Source organism: Mus caroli, unplaced genomic scaffold (assembly GCF_978045245.1).
Source record: "Mus caroli unplaced genomic scaffold, Mus_caroli_1 scaffold_19, whole genome shotgun sequence".
NCBI classification, from domain to species: Eukaryota; Metazoa; Chordata; class Mammalia; order Rodentia; family Muridae; genus Mus; species Mus caroli.
In genome coordinates, this window is record NW_028227274.1 from 83,057,592 (window position 1) to 83,085,590 (window position 27,999).

The 27,999-nt window shown below is 42.6% G+C and overlaps 1 protein-coding gene across 1 annotated transcript; it reads left to right on the plus strand.

Annotated features, from left to right (window-relative positions):
• The first annotated feature begins 60 nt into the window (after positions 1 to 60).
• Fbxo15 (F-box protein 15) lies at positions 61 to 27,999 on the plus strand. Its single transcript, XM_085833420.1, has 10 exons — positions 61 to 618; positions 5,151 to 5,267; positions 6,079 to 6,183; positions 6,825 to 7,067; positions 7,555 to 7,764; positions 10,035 to 10,161; positions 12,349 to 12,431; positions 13,688 to 13,845; positions 23,787 to 23,911; positions 27,603 to 27,999. Exons 1-10 carry the CDS (start codon positions 494 to 496, stop codon positions 27,855 to 27,857), a joined length of 1,548 nt encoding a protein of 515 aa, XP_085689546.1. The 5' UTR covers positions 61 to 493; the 3' UTR covers positions 27,858 to 27,999.

A 27,999-nucleotide genomic window follows, 5' to 3' on the forward strand; every position in this document is an offset into this window, starting at 1 on the left:
CAACAGGGAAGCGCCCACCCTAGTTCCCCAAGACTCTTCTGTGCGGATCGCTGCGCGTGCGCTGTGTCCAGGATGAAGAGGGCGTGTTATTTGTATCCCTGGTTCTATAATGGCCTCGTGGCTTAAACAGAACTTGCAAAATCGGATTAGTTGCAAACTGAGTGTTCTCATGGCCTTTCTAAAGAGGACTGTTGTCAACTGAAGTTCTTCATGTGGCTTTTGCCATAACTATAAAAATGACAATTTCAGCTAACAAACGTAGTTGAACAGGGCCACAACAGGCTAACGGACCAAGAACCGGCGTCAGAATGACCCAGGCTTGGGAAAGGAGCCCGGCTGAGATTGTCCCGAATGTCGTTCGGGCAGCAAGGGCCAAGGTGTTCACAGAGCAACTTAGTCCACGCATGCGCGATCCCGGCCGTGGTTCTGCGCACGCGTGTGGGGCAGTGGCGCTGCGCTTTTCTGTCCGGCCGCTAGGTGTCTTTGGGTCTCCATGGCGAGCGGACGCGGTCGGATGCTGAGGGGATGTTGCGGCCTCCAGGCGCAGCGAGGGTCACTTCATGGTGGGGGCGCTACCTGGGGCAGCGCGGGACAGGCCGCGGGGCGCTCCGGGTTCAGGTGACGCTCCAGGCTCCCGTGTGGGTCTTTTCAGTATCCCATCCCACCGCTCTTTCTAGGATGTCGGTCCTACTCTGGCATGTGACTCCTACTTTTTAACGCGGGAAACCCCTTAAGACTGGCAAAGGGAAACTGCTCCATCCTGGACACTAGGGTATCTCAAGTTAGGACACAAAGTTACTTCCTAAGGAAGTGATGTGTATTACTAAGCATTCCATTCATTCATTGGTAGATCCTCTATGGGAAGGCGATTTCCAGTCCCTGGGGGACCCCAGCAGCGCACATGTAAAGACAGACTTAAACCTACTGCTCCCACGGGCACAAGGCTCTCAGGTAGCATTCTTGAATTTTAGTGATTTTTAAAATGAGAATCACCCATAGCCTTTTAAAACCTGGAGTAGGATGTATCCATCCACACCTAATGCTAACCAGGGCATTTTGTGCACCTCTCCGGAGCACCAAGCCAAGTTGTTTTCTAGACAGTCACATCTTGGTATCCAACTCTATTCTAGTTTGCTGTATTCCTAATAAGTGTAAGGACCCTCAGGGTGACTTCTTTTCTCAATGTTTTTCCATTTATCTCAAGGATGCCTTTAAGCCAAAGAATGGTCCTCACTTTCAATAATACAACGAGAGAACAGAATTTAGGACGTGGGAAAAGGGCCCCTCTGAAGAACCTTCATTCACCCCAATAAGTACTTACATTTAGTAATGTTTGGGATTGTTTAGAGCACTGTATCCATCACCCAAGTCAGGTCACCAGCTGGAGGAATAGTGCTAAGAATTTACTTCTTTTTATTTTATTTTATTTATTTATTTATTTATTTTGAGGCAAGGTTTATGTAGCACTGGCTGTGTCTTGGAACTTACTCTGTAGACTAGGTTAGCCTTGAACTACCTGCCTCTGCCTTGTTAGTGCTGGGATTAAAGGGTTGTACCACCATGCCTACCCTGCAAGAATTATACATCCCCGGGGATTTTCATTTCATTGCTAAGGCTTCTTGACTTATGGATGTAACCGTCATGTACATTTTGCTTTTTTTTTTGTGTAGGTGTAAAAACTTGTTAACAGGATATGTCAACTGGTTAAGCTATCCCTCCCCAACTAAAAGACCCTGTCCTGTATCCTTTCTAGGTTACCTTGCTTTCAGAAAGATGACACTTTGTGTTACAGTAGTTCTTGACTGAGCTTTTAAGATGCTGGAAAAGCCATAAGACGTGTGACAGAATGAGAATGGGACAGCATTTGTAAAAGGAAGAGAAAGACTGTCCGTGACTTTAAATGGGAAACTTTATTTCCCTCTATTCCTAAAATTACCCTTTAGATTGTGCTCTGTAGAACAAGATGAGCTTATGTCTCTGTTTCTTTCTAAGTTTGGTGAAATTTCTGAAAGAACAATGTAAATAAGGTACTTGCCATGATGGTGTGGGAACCTGCCAGTGAAATGGTCTTGTACAGATTCTGATTGGTAAAATGTCAGCTGCGAAGACTAGAATGATTGACTGTGCTTTAAGAAGTTATTAGTGCCTGGCTGTGGTGGCACACACTTTTAATCCCAGCATTTGAGAGGCAGAGGTAGGTGGAGGCCAGCCTGGTCTACAGAGTGAGTTCCAGGACAGCCAGGGTTATACAGGGAAACCCTATCTGGTGTGTGTGTGTGGGGGGGGGGATGAAGATGTGTTTTTCAGTCATGCCAACATTAAACTGGTAAATATTTGAAATGGTAATTAGAGCTCCAAAGTGGTTGATAGTCCTGGGGATGCTCTGCTGCTGCTTTGGGACTTTAATAGCCCTAATTATCTAGCTGGAGACATAGTGTGTATTCTGTGAAATGTCTCTTTTAAATGCAGAAATCAAAACAAAAAAAAATGCCACAAAGTAGCCATGCCACTTTTAGAAAAGTATTAAAAAACTTGTCCATAGTAAAATATTCTTGATTTTCTTATAAATGTAGGATACAATCACTTTTAAAGCATTTAATACACTCCCTTTGCAGAATGTCATTAAGATGGATTTGAAGCATAAATTGGTAAATAAGCTATAGTCAATGTTTTATTTACTCAAACACAGATGTATCAGTTTGGGTTAGTGAAAAGAATTTTGTACCTTTTTCTCTTAATGGTGCCAAGAAAGTACCTACCTGCATGGTCTTTAACTGGTTAGACAGAATTCCACAATACACATTAATCTAGTTTTTGTGCATATACTTCCAAAAAAGGGATGACTGCTCATCTCCTGAGATTCTTGGAGTGGGCTTTCATAAATTCTTAGCAAGTGAGTTAACCTTGTGTGAGCTGCCAGGCTGCTGTGTTCTGTGAAAGCTGGGCATCTGGTAGAGTTGTGCTTCTCAGGCATGCACTCAGAGGTGGGCCAAGGTCAGAGACATCATCTTTCTGATGTGTAAAATTGGGGATCATTCTTTGCTTCTGATTTCTTTGTGAATGGCTCAAAGCTTTTCTGCTATAGAAATTTTTGTTTAAACACAATTTGTACAGACCATAGGATTTTTTTTTTTTTTTCGATTAGAGCTATCCAGAGTACAAACTGAGAACCACTGTTCTGTGCTAATTCAGAGACTTGGACTGGAGTGAGATGAGATGAAATGCACACTGGACTTCATTTGCTCAAACTAGAGTGCAGAGGCCTGTGCTGCCAGGCTTTTCACTGTGCAGCTTATTACCTTTCTGGCTCTGGGAGACTTTATCCAACCCCTTTCATGCCATGCTGCCTGCCAGGGTGTGGACTAATATTTATAGGGAACTTCCCGTGTTCCAGCTGCTCAGCTGGTTGCTAACCAGGGGAGAGAAGCCCTTTGGGCTGCTGCTCAGAGGACATGGGGATGCTTTTTGGGCAAGGCAGCTGGGCCTGTGAAGGGTTTGGTGATAAGTGATACATATTTTGGTGTACGTCTTGGCAGAAGGTAATAGGCTACATTGCTGCCTGATCAATCCAGGCCTTGGGTAAGCCCCCCCCCCCACTTTTTTTTTTTTTTTTTGCTTGTGTCTTCCAATAGTAGGCTGTGCTTGGAGATGAGTTGGCATCTTTAATGGTTGCATTTGGTATAGATTTTGTATGTCAGCTCCCAGAGAGTTAATTAATTAGTTTTCCATTGAGATTTTTAGGATAGCTCACTTTTGCTTCTAATTACATCAATATATATATTATATTATAATATATATAATATAATATAATATATATATATTAACTTGGGAACTAAGTTATCCTGAGGGTAGTAAAACATTGGTGAATGAAGATTGGGTAATAAATACTTTATATTGCAGGGTATGGGGTTGTATGTAAGTTGTACACTGCTCAAAGAAGTAAAGTCTAGTAGGTTTTCTCTGCTGAGAAAAAAGCCAAATCAGGACAAATTAAAAATATAAAGTCAGTTTTATTTGGGGAACAGCTCTTAGAGGTGGAGTGGGTTGAGGGGGTTCACCAGTGTCAGGAAATGAGGTCAGAGGAATCATCAGGCAGAGAGAGAGAGAGTTGAGATGGCGGGCAGGCACTGCTCACAGCTGGCACACCTGCCAGTGAATTCACCTATATATTATCAGGGTTAGGGCTAGGGGTACCAGGTTTGAAGCCTATCAGCCTTTCTAAACCTTTCCAAGAAAAGTAGAGTATTCACTGGGAGGGCTTATTGGGGCTGCCTCATAAAAGTGGGACCTGTGGGCTATGATTTCCCATAGTCTGAGTACCACTTGTTTTGAGGACTGACCCTAATACAGAGTTGTTTTGATCTGCTCTATAAATCTGTTAATTATAAAATGCATTATTTTATGTACCATTAAAGACAGCCAATTAAAATGCAATTTATTTGAGTATAAGATGCTATAAAATGTGGGAAAACTTTGGATATAGGTACTTCTATGCATAATACAGGTGGAAGTTACTAAATTAAGAATCTATGGTTTGTACCTTCATTACATTTCTGTTATATTATTGGAACTGGACACTCAATATATCTGTTATAATTTAATTTAATTTGACCCTATTGTCAGCTTGACACAGCCTAGACCAGATTGCCATAAGGGCATGTCTCTGAGTGACTGTCTTGACTGTCTTGAAGAGGTCCCAGTCCACTGTGGGCAGCACCATAGGAAGGTGTGGTCCTGAGCTCTAGCTCACTCAACAAGAGCCAGTGAGCGAGTCAGCATTGCTCCATGGACTCTGCTTCTCAAGCTCCTTGTAGGTTTCTGTTCTCTCTGAACTGTTTTCTCCTAAATTGTCTTTGGTCACAGCAAGAGAGTGAAGCTAGAAAGCATGTGTGTCAGTTTCCTTTTGTTTCTCTCACATACACTGTGGAATACCCTCTGACAGGATGACAGCCTAATAACGAGAACAGTATTAGACGGTCACCTGCAGACTTTAGGTTTATATGTACTACACATTTGAACCTTTTCCCTTCTCTTTATTTTCAGAGATGAAGTTTTTTGTTGAATAATATTTACAGTTTATTGGTCCTTCAGAACTTTGTGAAGGGAAGAATAATTTGTCTCATTTTGTAACTTTAATTTCTCCCTTTCAGTTTTAGAGTTAAGTTTGTTAGAGGCTCATCTGTCTTGAAGCAGTATGCCAGGCGAGACCAGTACAGGGAGAAGCCTTCCTTTTCCTCTTCCTCCATCAGTTCTATATACCTGGACAGGTAAATAACTCTCATGGAGTGGTGGGCTTTAGGCATTGGGTTTTCTGAGAAAATTATAGTGGAGCATATATACCAAGTTGCTATTTTGAGCTTCCTAAGAATAGGATTGCGTAGGAAGAATGTACAACACAGTTTGACGTGAGTCATGAGCTTGTCACCGTTATCCTGAGACTGAACTTCTAAAGGTGACAAGTATGTTGCATTTTCCATTTATTAAGTTGTGCTTACTAACTACTCACTTCCCAGTAGACTTGGTGGAAAGCCAAAAGATCACGATCCTTCTGAAGATGAGCAGTTCAGTAATTTGGAACTCTGTCTCTGTGAGTTCTCTACTGAGACCTTTAGAACCGAAATCCACAGAATCTTTATTGTGAACTGATGCTAAGATGCCTATAGATGGGTGTTGTGATACCATTTGTGGGGCATAATCAGCATCCTCTGAGTCTTAGATATTTTACCCTAGGATGCAAACTGTGTCCCCCATCCTCCAGTTCCCGCAATTCAGCAGAGGGTAACACATGTTCCTGATGGAGGCATTGAAGCTCTGCCTGTTGATCCATTGTGGGCAGATGTGCTTGACATGCCGAGAGAGCCAGTTCTCTATGCCTTTTGCTCTCTTAATTGGTCTATGCAATGAGAACTGTAATAACCAGAAAATTACAATCAAGAAGTTAATCGAGGATGAGAGAACAGTTTGCCTATTAAATGAGACAAGTATGTCTGAAGCCCTCTCTTTAGGATGCGTATCCAGTTATATTCTGGGTATTTGTAGACTCAGTACTGGTTAACTTGTTTTTCTCCCCCGTCTCAGAATGCCCTCGGAAATCTTGGTGAAGATTCTTTCATACTTGGATGCCGTGACCTTGGTGTGCATTGGATGTGTGAGCAGACGCTTTTATCATTTGGCCAGTGACAAGTAAGGAGAATACTGTGTCATCTATTGTATGTGAAAATGAGTAGGCATTTTTAGCCATTTTCTAAAAAGTAACAGAATTAATTTTAGTACTATTTTTAGACAAATTTGCATTTATGAATGTAAGATAAAGAATATTCTTTGCATGTACTACAGATAAAGCCTATTACTATTGGAAGCTAGAGTAAAACTGTAGTCTGTGATCAGGTGTCCTGGGCTTGATAGACTCATCCGTTCACAGAGCCTTTCACTAAGTCCTGATTTTCTGGGCACATGGCCTGTTCTCTGCAGATCATAGAGAAGTGGTAGGGGGGATCCTTGTCAAATTTTTCACAATCACTTAGAAAAATGTAAATCCTATTTGTGAATTTGTGAAGATTCAGTGCTTTGAAAGATTGTATCTTACTTAGTGCTAGAATCTTTCTTCAGGTCATAGTAATCATGCATTTCTGTTGCTCTGTGTTTGCTTTAAGTGAGGAACCCACAGTAAATCCTCTGACCTCACTGAGGCTGTCCTACTGTCCTCACCATCCAGAAAGCATGTGTGCCTGCTCTGATTAGGAAGGGTCCTTTCTGTGTTTGAATTGAAAAGTAATATCGCTGCTATAGCCTCCACACTGATGTGTTCTACCTTTTTCTTACAGTCTTATTTGGGTCAGGAAGTATGCAGCTGCGTTTACATCAAAAAGGTTGCATTGGAAAGCTACTTCAGTGGAGGAAACAGCCAGGAGTGTGAGCTTGCTGTCAGTTTGTGATAAAGAAGATGGATACTGGAAGAAAGAATATATTACAAAGCAGATCTCCTCTGTGAAAGCAAACCTCACCCACATTCTCAGTTCTGTCAACACCCGCACAGGGCTTCCTTTGAAGACCAAAGAGTCCCTCAGGTGTGTAGCTACATTCCTCTTGAACACTCTTGGACAGAACCACAAAATCGTCCAGTCTCTAACCAGATGTTGTCATCTCAAGGTGTATGCAGAGAGTGCACAGGTTTTGTTTTTGTTTTTTTTTTTTTTTTTTTTTAATCAGTTTTGCTGGTCTAAGGACTGAAACTAGGACCTTACATATGGATACCATAAGCTACACTCCTAGACTACAGGAACAGTTTAGATCAGAGGGAACTGTCTTTGATAGTTCTTTATTGTGTGTGTTTTGGTGTCTTCCATGATCTTGAGTAAAGACAGAGTGTTGAAGTGCCATCATGTCATAGAACATCACATAGGGAGAGTTTCCTGGAAGGAGGGAAGGTTCAGAAAGCGCTGTGGGTAAAAAGCACTGTGTCAGAGATAGGCTGAGGATTTGACTTTATGGGAATGATGTGTGAAGTTGCTGTTGTGTGTTGTCGAGTTTTCAGCTTTTCTTTTCTTTCTCTAGAATATCTGGCTTAGGTTGGACAATCATCTTAAGAGAAGCCAGTGGCAAGGAACACATGATGCAGCATTCTGATCTTTCCGTAAATGACAACTCTGTCACTGTTTTTTGGCATGACAAAAATTGGCCACATGTAGACACATTGTCCACCCTGGATTTGTATGGTTCCACACCAATTTTTATGGAGCAGTATAAAGGCCCTAACACAAGTTGGTAAGTTCTGATTGAGCAGCTTGTTGGTGAGGATTCCTGGAACCCCACTATTAGGTGGTGTATTTTATTAATTTGATTGTATCCTAGAGATCTTCCTGTCCTGCATTGTTCCAGAAGATTCTGGGTGTGTCACACTTAGCTCTAAATTTCTTGAAACTTATAATAGTAATACTGATACTCTATGTTAAGACTTTGTTAGATGATTTGTGGATTTTCTACCTATTTCTACAATTAACCAGTGATATATAAGCCGGGCACGGTGGCGCATGCCTTTAAACCCAGCACTCGAAAGGCAGAGGCATTGGGGGCCAGCCTGGTCTACAGAGTGAGTTGCAGGCCATCAGGGCTACACAGAGAAATCTTGTCTCAAAAAAAAAAAACCTCCAAAAAACAACAACAACAAAAAACAAAAAACAAAAAAACAAACAAAAAAACCAAACCCAGTGATATATAGTTATCATATTCTTGGTGCTGGAGAGGTGACTCAGAGGTTAAGAGTATCATCTGCTCTTCCAGACATTCTGAGTTCAATGCCCAGCAACCAGATGGTGGCTCACAACCACCTATAAACGAGGTCTGTTTCTCTCTTCTGGCTTGCAGACATACATGCAGGCAGAATGCTGTATACATAATAAATCTTTTTTTAAAAATTAGCATATTCTTAATTATACACTAGTTATAATACTTCCTAAATACAACTATCAGTTATTTTTTGTGGTTATTTTCCCAGACTAGATTACTAAGTATATTTTGACAGTTACTTTAAGTGATTTTTATTTGGGTAAATCTAAAATTTGTATATGAAATGATGAACACCAAGGTTTCCTACAATAGTTGTGTATAGTAGGAGAAACTAAAATGCACTGTTTTGACAGGATGGTATTTTATTGGCATATCATGACTAATTGTTTATAGATACAGGCACAGGAGAGTTAACATTCATTAAACGATCTTGAAAGATTGTGTTATGTTGAAATGCAGAAGTTACTTAAAGTATGTGTGTCCCCAAAAATTGCCACAAGGGAATACTGGATACAACATGGTAATGGAAAACTGGAGCAACCTCTGAGGAGCAGCCTTTGACCAGCAGTGATAAACAGACTTCAGTCTGTGGGCCGTGGCTTTCATCCTGAGGAAAGACCCTCACCTGCAGGAGAAGCTTACTTAAGCCCATACTTAAGCATATAGTTGTTTCTTCTGCAGAAGTGTTCATGGTGTTTGCAAATAATTTCCCTGTAACTTTTTGTAACTTTGTATGCTCAGCTGCATTTCCCACATGTTATTAGTTCATGTACTCCACATTGTCCAAGTTTGTGAGGACCGTTATTTTCAGCCTCAGGCTATGGCTGTAGGGTACGTGTCCCCAGAGCCTGTTTAATATTGCCATAGCCAACATAAGAATGTTTTTACAGCTTTGGTAAATTGACGATGAAGAGGTCTACCTAGCTGCTTCTTTCTTTGTTAGCCACAACAGTGAAGGTGACTGCCAGCTACTGAGTATCTGTTAGATGTGCTCTCATGGAGTTTGGGTGGGCATCCTCATATGTTGGGACCCAGTCTGGGATGGTTGTAAAGTCATTTTCAGTTAGAGCTATGGTTTCCTGTTGGGTTTTCTTGAGACTATACTTGTTCCATTAATTGGTCATGTGTTCATCATCTCCCAGGCATGTCCTGTAGGTGCTGAGTCTATTTTTAGTCACAAACTTCTCACCAACCAGCTCTGTCACCTTGCCACTGTCAGCATAAAAGTTCCTTATGACTGGTTCTGAGAATACTGTGACAGGAGAGCTGCAGTGTCGTAGGTGGCCCCGCTGGGTTTTACTTGGCACCTGTAGACTTATCACCCAGAGTAAACTCTGGATCCAGTGTCCTAGCACCTGAGGGACTTGGGTTCTGAGGTGACCACAGGTCTCCTCTCCTTTCTCCTTTCCTGAGCAACCTGTGCATGTGTTGTCTGCACATTCTAGATAATGTGTGCCCTCTGCATGGCTTCATCAAGTCTTCCCGGAACACAGTGAAAGTATCTCCTCCACAGAATTTACTCTGGGGCATTGAAAGAAAGGTACATTTGCTCTCATAGGAAGGGGAAGAAAAACAGGGTTATAAATGTCGTGTTTGTAGAATTTATAATCATCCCACTTTGTTTGAACATGTGTGTATAAATTGGTCTTCAGAGGCACTTTCAGTTATGCTAATGTGACTCGACAACAAGACATAGTGGGAAGTTCACATCTCTCTCTTCTCTCTTGGCATGCTGCTGTTGTTCAAAGTCCACGATGGCTGTCTTTAATTGAAAAGTACGATCTGAGTAATCTAAGCAAGTCTACTATGATTGGCTGCGACAGACATGTCCGGGTATTCTGTGTAAATCCTGGCCTCCTGGTGGGGCTGTGGCAGGTAAGATGGCGTTCATACATGGACTGTCATTTCCCCTTCACAGTCCCATGCTTGCACACTGCATATCAGACTGAATGTAGACTCCTGGAACAGTTCATAGCTGTGTCTGTGTGTCTACTGAGTTGTTGTGTTCTCTGCTGATGTGGATGGCAGGCACGCAGTGTCTTCAGCAATACGTATTTACCTTCAACATTTGAGAATCAACCAAAGGGAACAGCAATAGTCTCTGTTTTGGGAGTCACTTAGACTTAGACCCTGACCAGCCATTCAAAAGAAGGTTATATTTTGGAAAATCAAAGTACAGCAGGGCAGTGTGGTGTACATCTGCATCCACAGTTAGCACTGTGGCTTTGGCTCTTGGCTTTTCACAGATTGGTTGAGAGTAGTAGTGTACCCCTATGCACAGCCACTATTTTCTGCAGCACCATCTTTTTGTCCTTTGTAGCATATGGTAGTCATTTCTTTCCTTTTTTACCCTCTGCATGTGTGACTTGATTGAGGGTAAAGCAGCACTGGTTCATCCTTGCTGGTCTGATTTGCTTGGAGAGTAGCACCTTCACCACTTAGGGGTGGTTATGGCTGTCACCATCAGTTCCCTACAATCACATTTCTGCCATTTAATCTGGTGGCCCAAATGAAGAAGCAAAAGTCTAGTCATTCCCACCAGATCTTCCAAACCATGCAGTGATCTGCAAAGTAAACATTGTGATCTCTGTGGCTGTGATAACCACCAGGATCACACATATCTTAGACCTTGTGACCTTTCCAGGTCACAGTACATCACTGAGGAAAGTCAGGGCAGGAAGCCAGGTCACCTGCAACTCGATGGGAGGAACTGCGGAGGAAGGCTGCTTGCTGCTCAGCTTGCTAGCATAGGCTGTCCAGAACCTCAATCAAAGAATGCTAGACATTCCTATGTCAATTACTGATCAAGAAAATTCCCCAGAGACAGGCTCACAGGCCAGTCAGATCCAGGCAGTCTCTCCATTGGGATGTATTGAGTTGATAGCTGAAGCTAACTAAAATTTACCAGACATCTGTAGGGTCCACATCTTTCAAAAAAGGTGAGATAGCCTGAATTCATCTCCCCCCACCTCTCTCAAGCATGCACAAACTTATGTGTGCATATGTATGTATATGTATATGTATATATTCATATAAGTAACGTGGCAATCATTGTGTAGAATAGAGAATTTTGCTATTTCACAAGTGCTAGGACATTAGTTCTTGGAACTGCATATTTTGCATTGTGGGTGAGTGATGGTCCAACATCTTGTTTGGTTTTTTTTTTTTGGTTTTTCAAGACAGAGTGTCTCTGTAAAGCCCTGGCTGTCCTGGAACTCAGTCTGTAGACCAGGCTGGCCTCGAACTCAGAAATCCGCCTGCCTCTGCCTCCCGAGTGCTGGGATTAAAGGCGTGCGCCACCACGCCCGGCTAGCTTGTGATTCTTGTGTGGGCATGAAAAACGTTTTGTGACATACCATGTGAACCAGAGCCAAACCAAAGGATGTCATCATCCTATTTTGCCACTGAAATATGACTCCCATGATATAAACCTTTTACTTGGTATGAAAAAAAAAAGAAAAAAGACAAAAGAAAAACAACGACAATGGACTCATCTCTTATTTATTACTGTGTTTATTTAGAGCAGGACTCATCTCTTATTTATTACTGTGTTTATTTAGAGCAGTGGTTCTCAACCTGTGGGTCGAGACCCCTCTGATGTCCAAAGGCTCTTTCACAGGTGTTTCATATCAGATACTGTGCATGTCAAATATTTACAGTAGCAAAATTAGGCTATAAAGTAGCATCAGAAATAATTTTACAGTTGGGAGTCACCACAACATGAGCATCTATATTTAAGGGTCGCAGTGTTAGGAAGGTTGAGGACCACTGAATTAGAGTGTAGAGTGGTTGATAGCCCCATTGCAAATCATTTCTCACAATCATGAAAGTTAGAGTAGCAACCAGGACTTACCTCCTTAACAGCCCTAACTCACTAGTGGGATAAAGCCCATGCTAATAAAATAGTTTAAAGGATTAAAGGTGTGTGCCACCACGCCCGGCCGATGGTCCAACATTTTATACGCAGTAATAATGCATGCATCCTTACGCTGGGATTTTCATGATGAACTTCTGAAAAATTAAAATACTGCTATTAAAAGTTTTGTTCTTTTAAATTTTCAGGAGAATGGTGGACTAGCTTTTGTCATGGCAAATATTCATTCCCATGGCCTTGTGGAGAGAAGCACAATGGGCTCAGACACTATGTATGTATCTGTCTGTGTCTTGTCTGTCTGTGGGCGGGTTTCATTTTTATCTATCTGTATGTGTGGTTGGGATAGAGGGCTAGAAGGCAGTTCCACCTTAATATTATTTCTATAGCCATGAAAGTATTTTATAGTCAGTAGGTACAAGACAACAGATATGATCTTAACCATTGCTAAATAGTTACATTATTTATAAATATGTATTTGCTTGATTTATAATAGTTTAAGGACTTTATTCCTGGTAGAATATTATTATAGAGTCAGGGGTGATCTTTTCTGTTAGCATGGTGCCATTCTCCCTTCATTCATATTTCAAAGTTTTGAACTTTGAAAAGTGCAGACCTTTGGCCCTTCTGGTTGACTCTGTTCCTGTGGGTGTCTTCTAATATATTAGAATGTTTTTAGGCTCCCTACAGCTTTTCCCTTTGTCTTTGGCCCCTGCCTTAGTTATTTTTGTTAATATCTGAAAAGCTCCTGGATGCTTCCTTCCAAGTATGTTGCCTTCCATGGTGAGGCCTTCCTTACTGAAACAATTTATTGGGCTTGTTTATTTATTTTTACTTGTTCACTTTATATCCCAATCATTGTCCCCCTCCCAATCACCTCCTCCCTCAGTTATGTTCCACCATCTCCTTTTCCCTTCTTCTCTGAGGAGGTGGGGGGCCCCATGAGTTCCCCTGCCCTGGCACTGAGGCCAGACAAGGCAGCCCAGCTAGAAGAACATATCCCAGATACAGGCAACAGCTTCCCCCCAGACAGACCCACATGAAGACCAATCTGCACATTTGCTACATAAGTGCAGGGAGGCCGAGGTCCAGTCTGTGCATACTCATACAGTCTGATTGTGGCTCAGTCCCTGAGATGTTCAAGTATCAAGGTTAGTTGACTCTGTTGGTCTTCCTGTGGAGTTCTTATCCCCTCTGGGGCCCCTCACTCCTACTGGAGTTTTTGCTGAGTCTCTGCCCTGTAGATTTGTGTTGATTCATCTTTTGCTGGGCAATTGAAGACAGAGTGTTCTTTGTAGAGAACTACTGTCTCAGAGTCAATCTCATAGTCACTGTGGTGGTCTTTGGTTGCCCATGGAACTCTGCCTATGTCCCAGTTTTTGTTGGTGAGGGATTCCTATAGCATGTCATTTGTGGGAAGTAGTGTTTTTGGATAGATAAGTTTTAGTAGTATTTTCTAGCCAAATATTCAAATATTTTATCTGTGGCTTTGACAGATTTGTGCACATGTTTTTTTCTTTTGCCTTTCAGTCCCTATACATTGTCTCCCAACAACACTACATTTGTGCATGTCTGCCCAGACCAATTAACCTTGTATGGACAGAGAGCCTTTCAGCTGCATATCGACATTCATGGCAGTAAGACTTACTTCCTGTGCAGCACCTTCTACAATCTCTTCTGCAGGAGAGGTAAACCTAAGTCAACTTGTTCCTTTCTGAAGGTAGTGGCTTGTAGAGAAGAGAAATTATAATCCAGGTTAAGAATTCTCCTTCCAGTTTATAATCTGCCAGCCCTGCTCTGTTCCCTGACCCTTCTCTTTGCATGAGGCTTGTGAAGTACAGACAGTCTCTCACTCTCTCTGTAACTTCAAGAGAGAGGCTTGGCTCGTCTTTTCTGATATTTACTTCCAAATCTCCCCTTTCTATTTCCAGGAATTTGGTAAATGTGGTAACAGGGTGAATGTCACAGCTTGGATCTAGTTTTTCTTTCATGTTTGCATTGCCTCAGAGTTTGCCATTTGACACGTTTTCGAAACTAGGAAAAGGGCTGGGAACACGCAGAATGCATGACCTGCCCTGTGCTTTGGGAGTGTTTCTTGGTTTCTTAATGCCTAGGGTATGTCTGCTTGAGTGCAAGTTTAACATTGTTGGTGAGTTGTATTTTATAGGAAAATGTAACTTCATTTTGCATCATTATGAGATGCTATGTTCGGTGGTCCTGTCAGTAGCACTAGATCTCGTTTGGCTAGGAGGGTTATTGTACTTCCTCACTGCTAAGGCATGCTTTTTCTAAAGTGATTGCCCATAATCCTCTTCCACCAGGTGGCTTGATTGCCACTAATGATCCTTGTCCAAATCAGACTTCAGATCGATCATCTGCAAAATACATTAACTACCCCTCCCCCGCCCCCCTTTTTGTATTTGCATCCCTTTTATTTCATTCTCTTATTACTGTGGCTAATACTTTGAGTACTATATTGAGTTGGAGCCGAGAGAGTGAATGAACATGGTAGTGGTTAGAGGTTGCTTCCTTCATGTTGATGTGTGCTTTGTCCAATTATTTCTTTTTTTACTTAAAGGCTGTTAGTTTTTGCATCTGTTAGGATGAGAATAATCATTTTCCCTCTATATTTGAGTCCAGTTTGAGTGATTGAGACTGGAGCCTTGAGAGGGGCTCTTCTCATAGCAAAAAGAGGAATGACTTGCTGCTGAAGAGGGCGATGCTGCAGTTTAATGACAATGCTAGGCCACAGCAGCAGGGTGGCAAGGGTTTCAGGAACATTCTATGGAGGAAAATTCTGCCTTCCAGGCAGGCCCCCAAATGCCATCAAACTTGCTTCTCAGGCAGCCTTGCAGGTCCAGTGCAACCACTCTGGTTGTGCCCTGGCTTTCTTATTTTCCTTTTTCTTAAAGCCTACAGATGGATAGAGCCCGTTAACTGCTTCACATATGTCTTGCTCTTTGGAAGGAGGCAGCCCCACAGACTGCCCGACTGTCTGTGCCTCATTACATGTACAGTTTCTTCACGAGCTGCATGTAGCTGGGTCTGCTGCATCTCCTCACTTTCTCACCGCAAGGAAAACATTAGACGTGGTTTCTATTTCTGATTGGTCATGGTTTATACAGATTACCAATCATTTTGTTAAATAGCCTTTTAAGTTTTTTTTTCCAATCATTTTGTAACATTTGTTTCTGTAACATTAATTGCATTTTGAACTTTTACAGCTTTAGAAATGTGATAGTATTAATACAGAGAGGTCCAGTATTGCCTTATGTTTATAATTCCCTTTTCTTATTTGTAATACCCTTATCTCCTTGTGTGTGTCTGTATATACACATATGTGTACACATACACTACTGCTGATTAGTCAGTCAACTAGGAGCCAGGACTGTCTGGGGGAATGAATGCTCATGAGGAGGTGCAGAGGAGAGGGCTCCCACAAGTGCAGCATACATAGCTTTCTCATTGGCTATACCTGAGATGCCGGATTATGCTGGAGTTGCTAGTGCTCAGATACATTTACAGGTAGTTAATTTACCTGCTGTTCTTACTCATGACATCATGAGAGTGTTCTGATGTGGAATCTGCAGCTATTAGCTAATCACTTTCTTGATTCCATAAGGCATCCCTAACCCTTGATTCCACAAATGTGCACAAGTGCAGAGGTGAGGTTCCCATCTGCACTTGAGCCTGCATCATCCCAGAGAGAGCAAGCACTTGGCTACATAACCACTGGTGTCTGTTTGCATTTTAATAGTTTGCAGTTTAGGGTCTGCCTCTGTGTATGAGTGGAGTGGGGGGAGGGGAGAGGTGTTATTGGTTTCCTAGGTGTGAGTCTATTGTGCTGATATGCTACAGTAGATTCAGTCTAGCTTCATATAGGGTGACTAAGCCCTGTCAGTAATGAGGTTGTTACAACCTGCAGGAGCTGAAGTTAATGTGGGGAAATGTGGAATTAGATAGTTTGCCTTTTGAAGAATCAGCAGAGGGAGCTGTTGCCATCAGAGTGCATAGCATTTTCACAAGTACGATTGTCCTTTGAGAAACTCTCTTGGTACCGTGTAGTCTATTTAGTAAATTTCAGCTATGTCATTGAAGTTTGAGATGACAGAACTTTATCCCTATAGAAAAAAACCCTTTGTCCCTACCAAGGATGAAATGTTTTATCATGTCCCCGGAATTTAGGTTACTCCTCATTTGTCCTCCTTGAGACATGAGAAACCTGGCCAGACACAAATGAGACAGCCTCAGTGAAACAGCATGGGGTTAAAGCATCAAGGCCAACTTGTCAGGTCTTGCATTAACAAATAGTGTCGGATTCAAGGATGAATCAGGCACAGGAATACACAAGATTCTTGAACGTAGGCGGTGAGGCCAGAGCTTGCTGAACCAAGTACTTATACACACTGCATGCCCAGAGGGTGGCTTACATAGCTCTCTGAATGGAGTTTTTATGGGGGAAAATGAGGCAAAGGAGAATATGAGGCAGTCTTGATGTCTAGAGTGGTATGTTCAGTATTTAGATAATAACTGAAGCATAGGGAGGGTGGTTAAATATGACATAACAGCCTGAGCATGGTCATTTCATATGGCCATTTCTGGTATTCTCTCTCTGAGTAACGATCGTGTGTTCATCCACAAATCAGCTGCAACATTTGGAATACCTTTGAAGGGGTTAGGATGTTGCTCAGTGAGTGGTAGAGCACTCGCCTAGGATAAGCCCATAGGCTCTATTTTCACCATCACGGTGGACAGCTAGGAGGGTAGGTAAGTGCATATGAGAAAGTCCTTTTAGAAAACTGCATAGAGGGATAGGTGGCAGAACTTGGGTATGCAAATTTAATGATGAGTTACTAGAAACTTTTCTGTACATGATGTTGTCCAAGCTTTAGATAATATAATAATCAGGGTGCCAGGACAATTTAAGAAATATACTGTTAGAGCCGGGCCTGGTGGTGCATACCTTTAATCCCAGCATTTGGGAGGCAGAGGCCAGCCTGGTCTACAGAGTGAGTTCCAGGACAGCCAGGGCTGCACAGAGAAACCCTGTCTCGAAAAAACAAAAAAACAAACCATATATATATATATATATATATATATATATATATATATATATATATATTCTGTTGCCATGACATTTGAGGTCCTTGTTTGACCCTTGCTACTGCTCTCTGCTTTTCCTTCTGCCAGAGGCAGCCACCATTTCTGTCTTCCTCTATCCTTTTCTTTGTATTGTGAATTGATAACAGCAAGTGAGACATCTGATTAGCATAAACTAGCTACTGTACTCCTATCACTAAGGAAGTATGGTGTCACAAAAGAGATGGAAACCCAGAGGAGTGGGAAAATATCACTATTCATCACAGTTCAAATTAGTCAAAAGTTATTTGAAACCATTCAGTTACATCTGATAAACCATTACTTACAGAAAAAAGTCATCCCATAAGTGTAATGTGGCATATCTTTACGTCTGGGTGTGTCTTCATCCTGTAGAGTGTAGTATTTCTTGAATATTGGTATAGAACAGGTTGTGTAGTTTGCTTAACTGGCATCAAGGAGTTGCCTCTGCCATTCATTCTGGTTGGTTTGACGGTTTTTTTCCATGGAGCTCACTCATAGTCATCTAAGGAGCGTTGTCCTCCTTTGAAGTGTGTGTGTGCTTGTGGAGGGCAGACGGCGATGATTGGTTTTTTTTTAGTATTTTTATTTATATTTTGAGACAGGGTCTCTTATTGAACCTAGTATACTCATGGTTGGCTAGACTGACTGGCCAGATAAATCCCAGCACTTTGTGGAGACATTACAAGGGCATGCTGTTCTTGTTGGCATTTTTCTTTTTGGTTTTTAAAGATGGATTCTGGGGATCTGGACAAAGGCACTGAGCCATTTCCCCAGGAACACTTTCTTTGAGATTTTATGTGTTTTTTCTTAAGTCATGGCTATAGTAAAAGTTTATATCTCTTTAAATAAATTTATGATCCCTAAACCTGCACACAATTGACGACTATTTGTCGTCAAGAGAAGTGAGGAGGTATTTGCTGTCTGAATTCAATGAGAGGATACGAGAGGAAAAGGTATAATAATCATAGCACAGGAAATGTTTCCAGAATACAAGAGGTGAGTTTATAAAAGTATGGGTTTTTTTTTTTTTTTTTTTTTTGTGTGTGTGTGCAATTTGTTTTTCTTTTGCAAATAGACTGACATCAGATATGACTAGTCCTAAGTGAGATCATTGACTCAGTAGGATAATTCACAGTAGTTGGGATATTGATGTATTAGTGGATACAATCCACAAAGAGGAAAGGTATATGAGGTGAATGAAGTTCAGTGGAAACCACCCGGTGCTTAGCACCTTCACTGTTACCATGCAGGCGTGCCTCGTTCCCTCAGAGCTGGTAAAGGTTTTACTGGGACTAGTATGTGGGTCTGTGTGACCTAGGTACTACTGTATCTCCAGACTTCTATAAGGAGACAGGTGCCCAGCACCAGTGTTAGGCACAGGGAACAGCTGCCTGGACTTTCAGAGGCTCAAACAGACCTTTGTGAGCCAATGCTGCAGGACTCCAACCTGCCACATTAGTTCCTTTCTGCACAACTGTCCATTAACATTTTGATTAGGTTATGGCAGAGCCTGGTGAACAGAGGAAATAGTCCAGTTGTGCCTTTGAAGTGTAAATTGAGATTGCCAAAGGGCCTGATCAGCAATGCAGAGGATAAAGGAATGTATACTTATTTGATCCTCATATCAAGCTAATTATTACCCATTTTCAGAAGCAGAAGGAGAAAGGTTTTGCACAGTATGGTATGTTGTAGTCTTTTATCAGTATTGAGGAATAGTTAGGGAAAGAAGAGAGAAGTGATTTTAATAGCAAAGGGCACTGTCCCAGCCTTTGATTTTTAAGAAAGTATGCTTCACTTTTTAGAGCATTTTTTAAGGTCTGTAATAAGACTGAGAAGGTAATACAGAACTACCCCACACCATAAGCTACAACTGACGACCACACACATCAACATATTATTATTGCCCAAAGACATCAGTAGCATCAGTAGATTGCTCCGGTAAACTTCTCAGAGCAGCCTGTACATAGCAGCCTGTACACAGCAGCCTGTACACAGCAGCCTGTACACAGCAGCCTGTACACAGCAGCCTGTACACAGCAGCCTGTACATAGCAGCCTGTACAGGACCTTGGCCACAGTGGACAATGAAGAGGAGCTTGCAGTCCTCCATGCTGTCCCTCCATGCTTGTGATAGATTCTAAGTGAGGATGGTCGTCTACCCACTCCTGAGCCCAGCAGGCTCTAATGTGTAGTTGGAAATGTTTGAGTTGAGACATGTTTGGTCCTGGTGGATAACACAACAAAAAGACACAAGGATGAAGAGGAGATGGGACCTGAGAGGGAAATAGGAGGAGGATGATGGTGAGAATAATGTACTATAGACATTTATGGAGTTGTCTGAGAACAAACATAGTCAACGAAAATTGCCCAACTGTCTTCCAGAATGGCTGTAGCACTTTGAATCTCCACAGACAACAAGTGATTCTTGTTGCTCAGGGTTTTTGCATCATTTGGGGGCATTCTTTCTGCGTGTTTGCATCTTCTGCATGGATATCATCAGTGAGGGTACTTTTAGCCTTAGATTGGATCCCTATATGTTAAAAGCTTGATTAGGCTGTTGATGTAGTTCATGATGTAAACTTTAAGAAGGGGATCTAGTGGGAGGTCTTGCATCTACTGTAGCTATGTCCTTGGTGTATTCAGTAGTCCTCTGTCCCCCTTCTGGCCACGAAGTGAGTAGTTTTGCTGTACTGTGTGCTTCTGTTAGGATGCACTACCTTCCCATAGGCCAACTGGAACCTTCAACATTATTAGTCAAAAAGAATCCCTTTTCTTAAACCATTCGTTCACATATTTGTTACATTGATAGACTCAGTATGTTTTATTTCTTACTGCATCATCCCAGACTCCAGCACAGTCCTTTAAGTCTGCAGAGAGAAGACACCTTACCTTGTCTGTTTCTCAGACCTCAGTGGGAATGCTTTAACTATCACTGTTAGTTTTCCTTATTGGCCTATTGATAATGTAGAAGGTTCTGAGCAACCAGATGGTGGCTCCCAGCCATCTGTAATGACCCTCTGAAGACAGCTACTGTCAGTGTACATACATATAATAATAAATCTTTTTTAAAAAAATCCTTGTTCCAGGACAGCCAGGGCTACACAGAGAAACCCTGTCTCGAAAAAACCAAAAAAAAAAAAAAAAAAAAAATCCTTCACAGGGGTGTCCGGCTCCTTACATTTTACCCCACTCCAGATGCCACGATCCATCACCGCACCTTGCTGGAAACCGGTTTCTACTGTTCCCTTGCTTTACTCTCTTGTGTTGCTGTTATGAATGAATAAGCTCTTTGGGGTAGTGTTTGCTTTTTCTACATATTAGGGTTTGTTAAGTATCTACATAGTTATTGTGACATGCTTTCCATTGAACACTATGTTAAGCGTCTTGGGCTTTGTAAGACACCACAGACAACTTCAGAGAATTTAAAGAGGTTATCAAAGTTACAAGATCTCTTTTATTCCTTGTACCAAGAGTAGACTCCACAATAGTTGAGAGTGAATACTTTTGAAGTGTTTTTCCTTTGTAGATCTTGTGCATATATCATATTATCTTATTTTTGTGGCCATGATCCTAAAAATAGGTAGGTTTTTCATCTCCTGTCCCTGATATTAATTGCACTATGTTTCTAGGTCAAGTTGTCCTCAGTAAGCATTTGTCATGACATGTGAGGTACTGGAAGTAGTGTTGTCCTTCCTGGGTGGTGATTATTAGAAAAGCTTAGAGTGGGTACTGCACTTATGGTGTCTTCATCAGGAGCACATAGTACATTTTTCCTGGTCTGTACTTCTTTTTTTTTTTTTTTTTTTTTGGTTTTTCGAGACAGGGTTTCTCTGTGTAGCCCTGGCTGTCCTGGAACTCACTTTGTAGACCAGGCTGGCCTCGAACTCGGAAATCCGCCTGCCTCTGCCTCCCGAGTGCTGGGATTAAAGGCGTGCGCCACCACGCCCGGCTCTGGTCTGTACTTCTAATGACAAATGAGATGTAAACTTTGCAAGTGATTGGCTTATGTGAGAGCTTACCCAGAGGCAGAGACTAGCTATTGAGCACAGCTCTTTAGTTTGTATGGCCTGTTGCAAAATTACTAATAAAATCAAAATGGCATTAAGAGCATTAAGTCCAGGTCTTTGGAACTACACAGGATGTATCCCCTAAAGACCTGGCAGCCGCACCTATGATTCTGATGCCGAGCGCCCGCTTCAGCTGCTGGTCCAGATTTAACTCCAGCCTTTTAGCTCTTTCTGGTGACTTGAATTCTTTAAACCCTATTTGTTAAGAAAATTTGTTTCAATGTGATTTTATATAGTAAGATATTTTGTAAGGCAGTTATGGTATCAGGATGTCTTATCTAAAACAAATAATTTAGAGCATCTAAGTGTAAAATTTGTAACTTTCTCCATGGTGTGAGTTGACTTGCTGTTGATCTCCAGTATGCTGGACTTAGAGCTTCTCTTGGCTTTGATCACACTTTTTTTTTTTTTTTTTTTAAAGATTTATTTCTTGTTATATGTAAGTACACTGTAGCTGTCTTCAGACACAGAAGAGGGCATCAGATCTCGTTACAGGTGGTTGTGAGCCACCATGTGGTTGCTGGGAATTGAACTCAGTAGTCAGTGCTCTTACTCACTGAGCCATCTCACCAGCCCCCAGAGCCTTTCCTTTATTGCTCACCCTTTCTCTGGAGCCTCTCCCCCAGGACTCTGACCCAGTTGCTATCAGGAACCTTTAAGTCAGTTTCTAGTTGCCCTTTATGTTTTGACTAAGGTCCAGCATCTCCTTCCCAACACTGTCCCCCGTGTGCTCCTGAGCATCCTGCCCCCCTCTGCCAGCACACCTTCACTTGTCTGCCTCAGCTTTTCTGTTGTTTCAGAGGAAAAGATGTATGTCCCACTTCTTTCCAAAATTTCTGCTCCTATATATAGCCACTCGCTTCGCCTGCTTGAGACCTGTAGTTAGCCATTTGTCTCTTGTCTCTTTCATTGCCACAAATCAGCTTCCCTATCGACTCCCCTTAAGAATTTGTCAAAAGTTATTTTAGAAGATCAACTTCTGTGCCACGTAATTTTTTTAGTGTTAAAAATTTTTAAGTTTTATTAAAAGCTACAAACCCCACAAGCTAAGAGAGCTTGACAAAGCCATTTCCTGTCCTGGCTTGTCAGCTTTCTTCCCTGGCTCTCATGCCCTATGTCTGAGGTTCCTTTTACATTTCTGAGAGTCTCAGTCCATCTCCTCGGTCGCTGTGCCGTGACCCATTGTGCAGCCACATGAAGAGGGTCATTTCTCTTACCCTGCAGCCTCACCATATTGACTTGTTGCAGTTGTGAATATATAAAAGTACCATAAGCAGGAACAGACTAGGACTCCAAACTACCTGTGTAGGGAAAACTTGCACAGGAAAATCATACTCAGGTAGACTAGGCTGATATGGAATTGGACCAATGCCATTGAAAATAGAAATGGAGAGGCAGGGAAATGCTAGCTGGAACCCTTAATCATAGCAAGCTCCACACTATTGAACCAATGGTAAGTACATATGTTATTCCCTTTAACCTGCAATTGATTGTCCTGATGCATGTGTGTGTATCTTTCTCTGTGGGCCTAGTTAATAGGACAGATCACATATTGACTGACAGCAGGTTTGACTGACACTGTCGTTTGACTGACACTGTCATGTCGTCACTGTGCCACTGAGTGAAGGTTGTCCTTTTGTGCTACAGCCTTACTTGTAACAAAAAGGACCAGGAGGGACCATTCCTGATCCTACTGTGTTCCATAACAGCTTCTCTTTTGGGGGTTTGGAAAATCAGGGGTGGGTGGAGGGTATAGGGGTCCCATGATCCTAAACTGCCTGCTTTGCCATGAAATAGCTGAAGTGCAACCCAAGAACATTTGCGTTTTCCTTCTGGCATGCAGCTGTCTGACTCTGCAGTCATTGTGTACAATGACTACTGCAGCATCACTCTGCTGTACAGTCTTCTTCATGGTGTGCGAAATAACTGGGCAAGGGGTGTGTTTATAGGAACTGGGAGGCGTTGCAGGCTCTGTTCCCAGAATCTTTGGAAAGCATGCAACACTTTGTGTGGTGGCAAAGTTGCTAGTGCCCATCTTTGGGCTAGGACATTTTGGACTCAGACTTTTGGGCTAACATTTACAGGGTTTTTTCCTCATTTATGAGCATGGGCCTTTGTGTTTTATACATCTTGGTTTTCAGCTTGGCACTTTTAAGAGGTTGTGGTCCTTACATAAGAGGTGGGAATATGGGGACGCCTTCAGGTCATTGGGGTGCACCCTTTCTAGCAGTGACAGGGCATGTATTTCCTCAGCCATCTTCTGATTCATTTCTCTAGAATCCACACCCATTTTCCAGTCACAGGTTCATGACTCAGGCCTCATGATAGAATATCATGTCATCAGTGAGTAGAACTTTGCAGTATGTGACATCCCCCTGGAGTAGCCTGCCTTTTTTCTGTCCTGTATTGAAATGTAATAATTAAACTAACCTTTCATTTCAGCGGTCATTAACAATGGATATGTGAACTTCTTGATGATAAATTTAAAAAATAACAGAGAACACCTACCTCTTGTTGGAAAAGTTGGCCTTGAATGGAGAACTGACAGTTTAAATGGCCTTATTGAGGTAAAAACTATTTTATTTTTTGAAGTAACTGTTTGTATAATTAAAAAAAATTGCCTCCTTAAAAGTATAACCCTCCTTAAAAGTATTGTGGTTTCTGTGAAGTGAGATTTTCATCAAGTGTTTAATATTTTGCCTTAGTCATGGTTCTACTGTGGTGAAGAGACACCATAACCAAGGCAACTCTTTTAATTTGGGGCTTATTTATAATTCTAGAGGGTTAGTCCATCACCGTTATGGCAGAAAAGCAGACAGGTGTAGTCTCTGTATCAATGAGCAGTATCTGAGAGTGTGCATTCAGGTAGCAGGCAGAGGGGACCTAGGAGGAGACAAAGACAGAGACAGACGGAGAGGGAGGTACTAGGTTTGATAGGCTTTTGAAACCTCAAAGCCCACCTCCTTCAACAAGGCCACATCTCCTAATTGTTCCCAACCAGTTCTACTAACTGGGGACCAAGCACCCAAGCATCTGATCCTATGGGGCCATTCTCATTCATACCACAGCAAACCTTTGCTCTCCATGGGAAGCATTCCCTGTATCCTCCATTCCCTCACACAGTCAGCCTGTTCCATGAAGAAAGCAGGGAGCCAAAGGTTGGGCCCAGTTCACAGGTCAAGAGACCGTCTTGAATATTTTTCTATTTTCTCTGTAGCCTAGGCTTATGAATCTACATGGAGCTTGACATTAGTTTGATTTTAATCCAGACCATGCAGGATTAGTGGTGGGCTGCATGCAGGTGGATGGTTAGGGCAAGAGAAACAAGGATGGCACCAGACTTCAGATACAGCTGATGTTCAGTGATGCCACTCCAGAGCCCAAGGTGCAATTCTGTGCAGTTCTGCTGGGATAATCATAGGCCTGAGTAAGTTGTACCAAACCTCTGGGTCATCCAAAGTGTTGAGTAAGACCTTGGATACTTAATTCCTGAACCTTGAAGTTCAGCCTGGAGGTATACTTTGTTGTCATGGACACCTAGATTATTGTATGAGTTGTATATGTAGAAAAATTCTATCTAGGGAGAGAGTGATTATATATAATAAAACTGTTGCTTTAGGACCACTATTAGTAAGGTCTGGTGGAAGTTATGGGTGGTTCTGGAAGCACTGGAAAAGGTAGTATTTGAAGCAAAGAATTATAAACAGTGCTAAACCTTCCAAGGTGAAGGAGACCTCAGAGTGGGTTGAAGTATAAGCAGGAAGTAAGGCTTGGGACAAAGGGAGGAGAGAGAGCTCTACCTGCCAAGTGAAGAGAGAACAAGGTCACTCGGAAACTCCAGGATGGTTGTTTCTCTCTGGGTGTCTGTGTCTGTTCTCCTTTCCCCTCTCCTTTCCCAGCTCTTCTCTCCTCTCCCCCCCCCCCCCTTCCCAGCTCTTCTCTCCTCTCCCTTCCCCTCCTAAGCTCTCCTGAGCTCTTCCCTTCTCATTCCCTCCCTCTGACAACTCCCCCCTCTTCTCCACCCAAGAGTTGCATTAACATGTTGGAAAGTTAAGGGCTGGACAAGGCTTGTGTTAGAGGCTACCTCCTTTTGATAGAAGCACACATAACACAGACATGTAAGGAAGGAGCTGGTGAGGACAAACTTGTTTGGTGTTGGAAACAGGTGGCCTTCCTTCTCAAACTTCTCTGAGAAGTGTATGTGAGGTGTAGGAGCACCCTGTGAGGAAGCAAAGGGAGTCTTGGGAGAGATGAGGTATGACAGTTGGGAGGGTACCCCACAATGCATAGCAGACTGAAAAGACTTGAAAGCATGGTTGTGGCTCCCTGGGGATAGCTCCCTGTGTGGCTCTACTACCATGCTGGAGATTTTATTATGGACTTGTTTTGAATACTTTCTAAAAATGTCATGGCTACTTTGTGGTGTTTTTTGTTTTCTGCATTTTTCTCTCATTTCACAGAATATACACTATGTCTCCAACTAGATAATTAAAGTCCCAAAGCAGCAGCAGAGCATCCCCAGGACTATCCATCCTTACAACCACTTTGGAGCTCTTATTATCATTTCAAATATTTACCAGTTTAATGTTGGCATGACTGAAAAACACGTCTTCATTCCTTAACATTGGCATCACATTGGCACAAGCCAATCTCCACTTGACTGGAAAGCCACTCTACATTGCTTCTTAATACTAATGTCTCATTGACACAGGCCATTCCACTAACAATCATGAGTCGAGTAAAGCCCCCTTGACTCATGCAAAGCTGGGTGTGGGTAGACCTGGAACCAGGTGAGATAAAATGTTGATGAAGAGGTCAGCCCAGTGAAGAACAGGAGTGACTGAGATGAGGCCTGAGGAGAGCTAGGGGTGCTGTTAGGTCAGGGGCTGTACTGGCTAGTTTTGTGTCAACTTGGCACAGCTGGAGTTATCACAGAGAAAGGAGCTTCAGTTGAGGAAATGCCTCCATAAGATCCAACTGTAAGGCATTTTTTCAATTACTGATCAAGGGCGAAAGGCCCCTTGTGGGTGGAACCATCTCTGGGCTGGCAGTCTTGGGTTCTATAAGAGAGTAGGCTGAGCAAGCCAGGGGAGGCAAGCCAGTAAGGAACATCCCTCCATGGCCTCTGCATCAACTCCTGCTTCCTGACCTGCTTGAGTTCCAGTCCTGACCTCCTTTGGTGATGAACAGCAATGTGGAAGTGTAAGCTGAATAAACCCTTTCCTCCCCAACTTGCTTCTTGGTCATGATGTTTGTGCAGGAATAGAAACCCTGACTAAGACAGGGGCCATGGCACTCTCCCTCCATTCACTCACTCACTCACTCACTCACTCACTCACTCACTCACTCACTCTTGTTATCTAAACGGAATTTACTAATGTGGCGCTTATGCTTACAGCATATAATTTTCTTTAACACATAGGATGCACTAGTAGTAATGGCTTGCTGTGACAAAATTCTGGCGAATCTTTTTTTTTTTTTTTGGTTTTTCGAGACAGGGTTTCTCTGTGTAGCCCTGGCTGTCCTGGCACTCACTTTGTAGACCAGGCTGGCCTCGAACTCAGAAATCCGCCTGCCTCTGCCTCCCGAGTGCTGGGATTAAAGGCGTGCGCCACCACGCCCGGCAATTCTGGCGAATCTTTGTCTAGTTTGCTGGGAAGTAGTAGCTGAGGAAGGAGGAAGGTGAAGGGACAAGTTAGAAAGCAGGGCCCACAGCCCAGTGTTGACATGGAAGTGCTGTGTCTGGGGGTAAAAGTGTAGGAATGAGTAACAGAGGTGAGGTTGATCATTTCAGGGTCAATGGGCCGATGCCATCATGTCCCCTGGGATTCCTAGGGTGGTTGGGTCACTCAGGAGATGGGTAAAGGAGGGGGGTGCATAGCAGAGAAAACCATGAGCAAGGGTGGGAGAGCTGGAAGTTTAGACTCAAGGGAACTGGTTGACAAGAGTGGAAGGCATTGAGAAACTGCTGTCCAGGGCTGGGTGACACCCTCTTGGAAACAGGAACAAGGGACTCTCTCTTTTGTGGAAGACCAGTTGCCTCTAACTTCTGCTTCACACTGACAGCGCCTTGGTCCTATGCAGGGGTGAGGAGACACAGTAAGGCCGGGCTGAGTAGCTGTGGGATAAAATGTAGTCACAAGAGAGACTTGAGGGGTGGGTTTTGGAGTGCATTATTTCCAGTCTGCTGGACAGTCGCAGTTCCTGTGGAACTGAACCTTTACCCTGAAATGTGTTCATCTTCTTTGTGAATTACAGAGTTGCATTGTAGTGGATATGACCTTGCTGGATGACGACAAGAAGCCCGTCTGGTGTGTGAGTTCTCCAGTGTGCTTGAGATCAGCCTGCCTCTCTGATTTCCCGCAGCCGGCTTACTCTTTCGAGTACATGGACAACGTAGGAAGAGTGTGCGCAGACCTAGGGTGGTTTGAAAATACCGATGAATACTTCATTGTCAGACTGGAGATTTACCTCAGTGTAACAAAAATACCACAATGGTTTGGGAGGCAATAAATGCTGAGTTAGCAGTAGGGAGTCTTGTTATTAGTAAGCTGTTTGTTTTTTACAACCTTTTTTTTTGTTTTGTTTTTTTTTGGTTTTTCGAGACAGGGTTTCTCTGTATAGCCCTGGCTGTCCTGGAACTCACTTTGTAGAC

Coding starts and splice junctions, on each gene's coding strand:
- Fbxo15 (XM_085833420.1), top strand. CDS start 494: ATGGCGAGCGGACGCGGTCGGATGCTGAGGGGATGTTGCGGCCTCCAG. Junction 10,162..12,348: donor TCCTGGTGGGGCTGTGGCAG/GTAAGATGGCGT, acceptor TTAAATTTTCAG/GAGAATGGTGGACTAGCTTT. Junction 13,846..23,786: donor CAATCTCTTCTGCAGGAGAG/GTAAACCTAAGT, acceptor CTTTCATTTCAG/CGGTCATTAACAATGGATAT.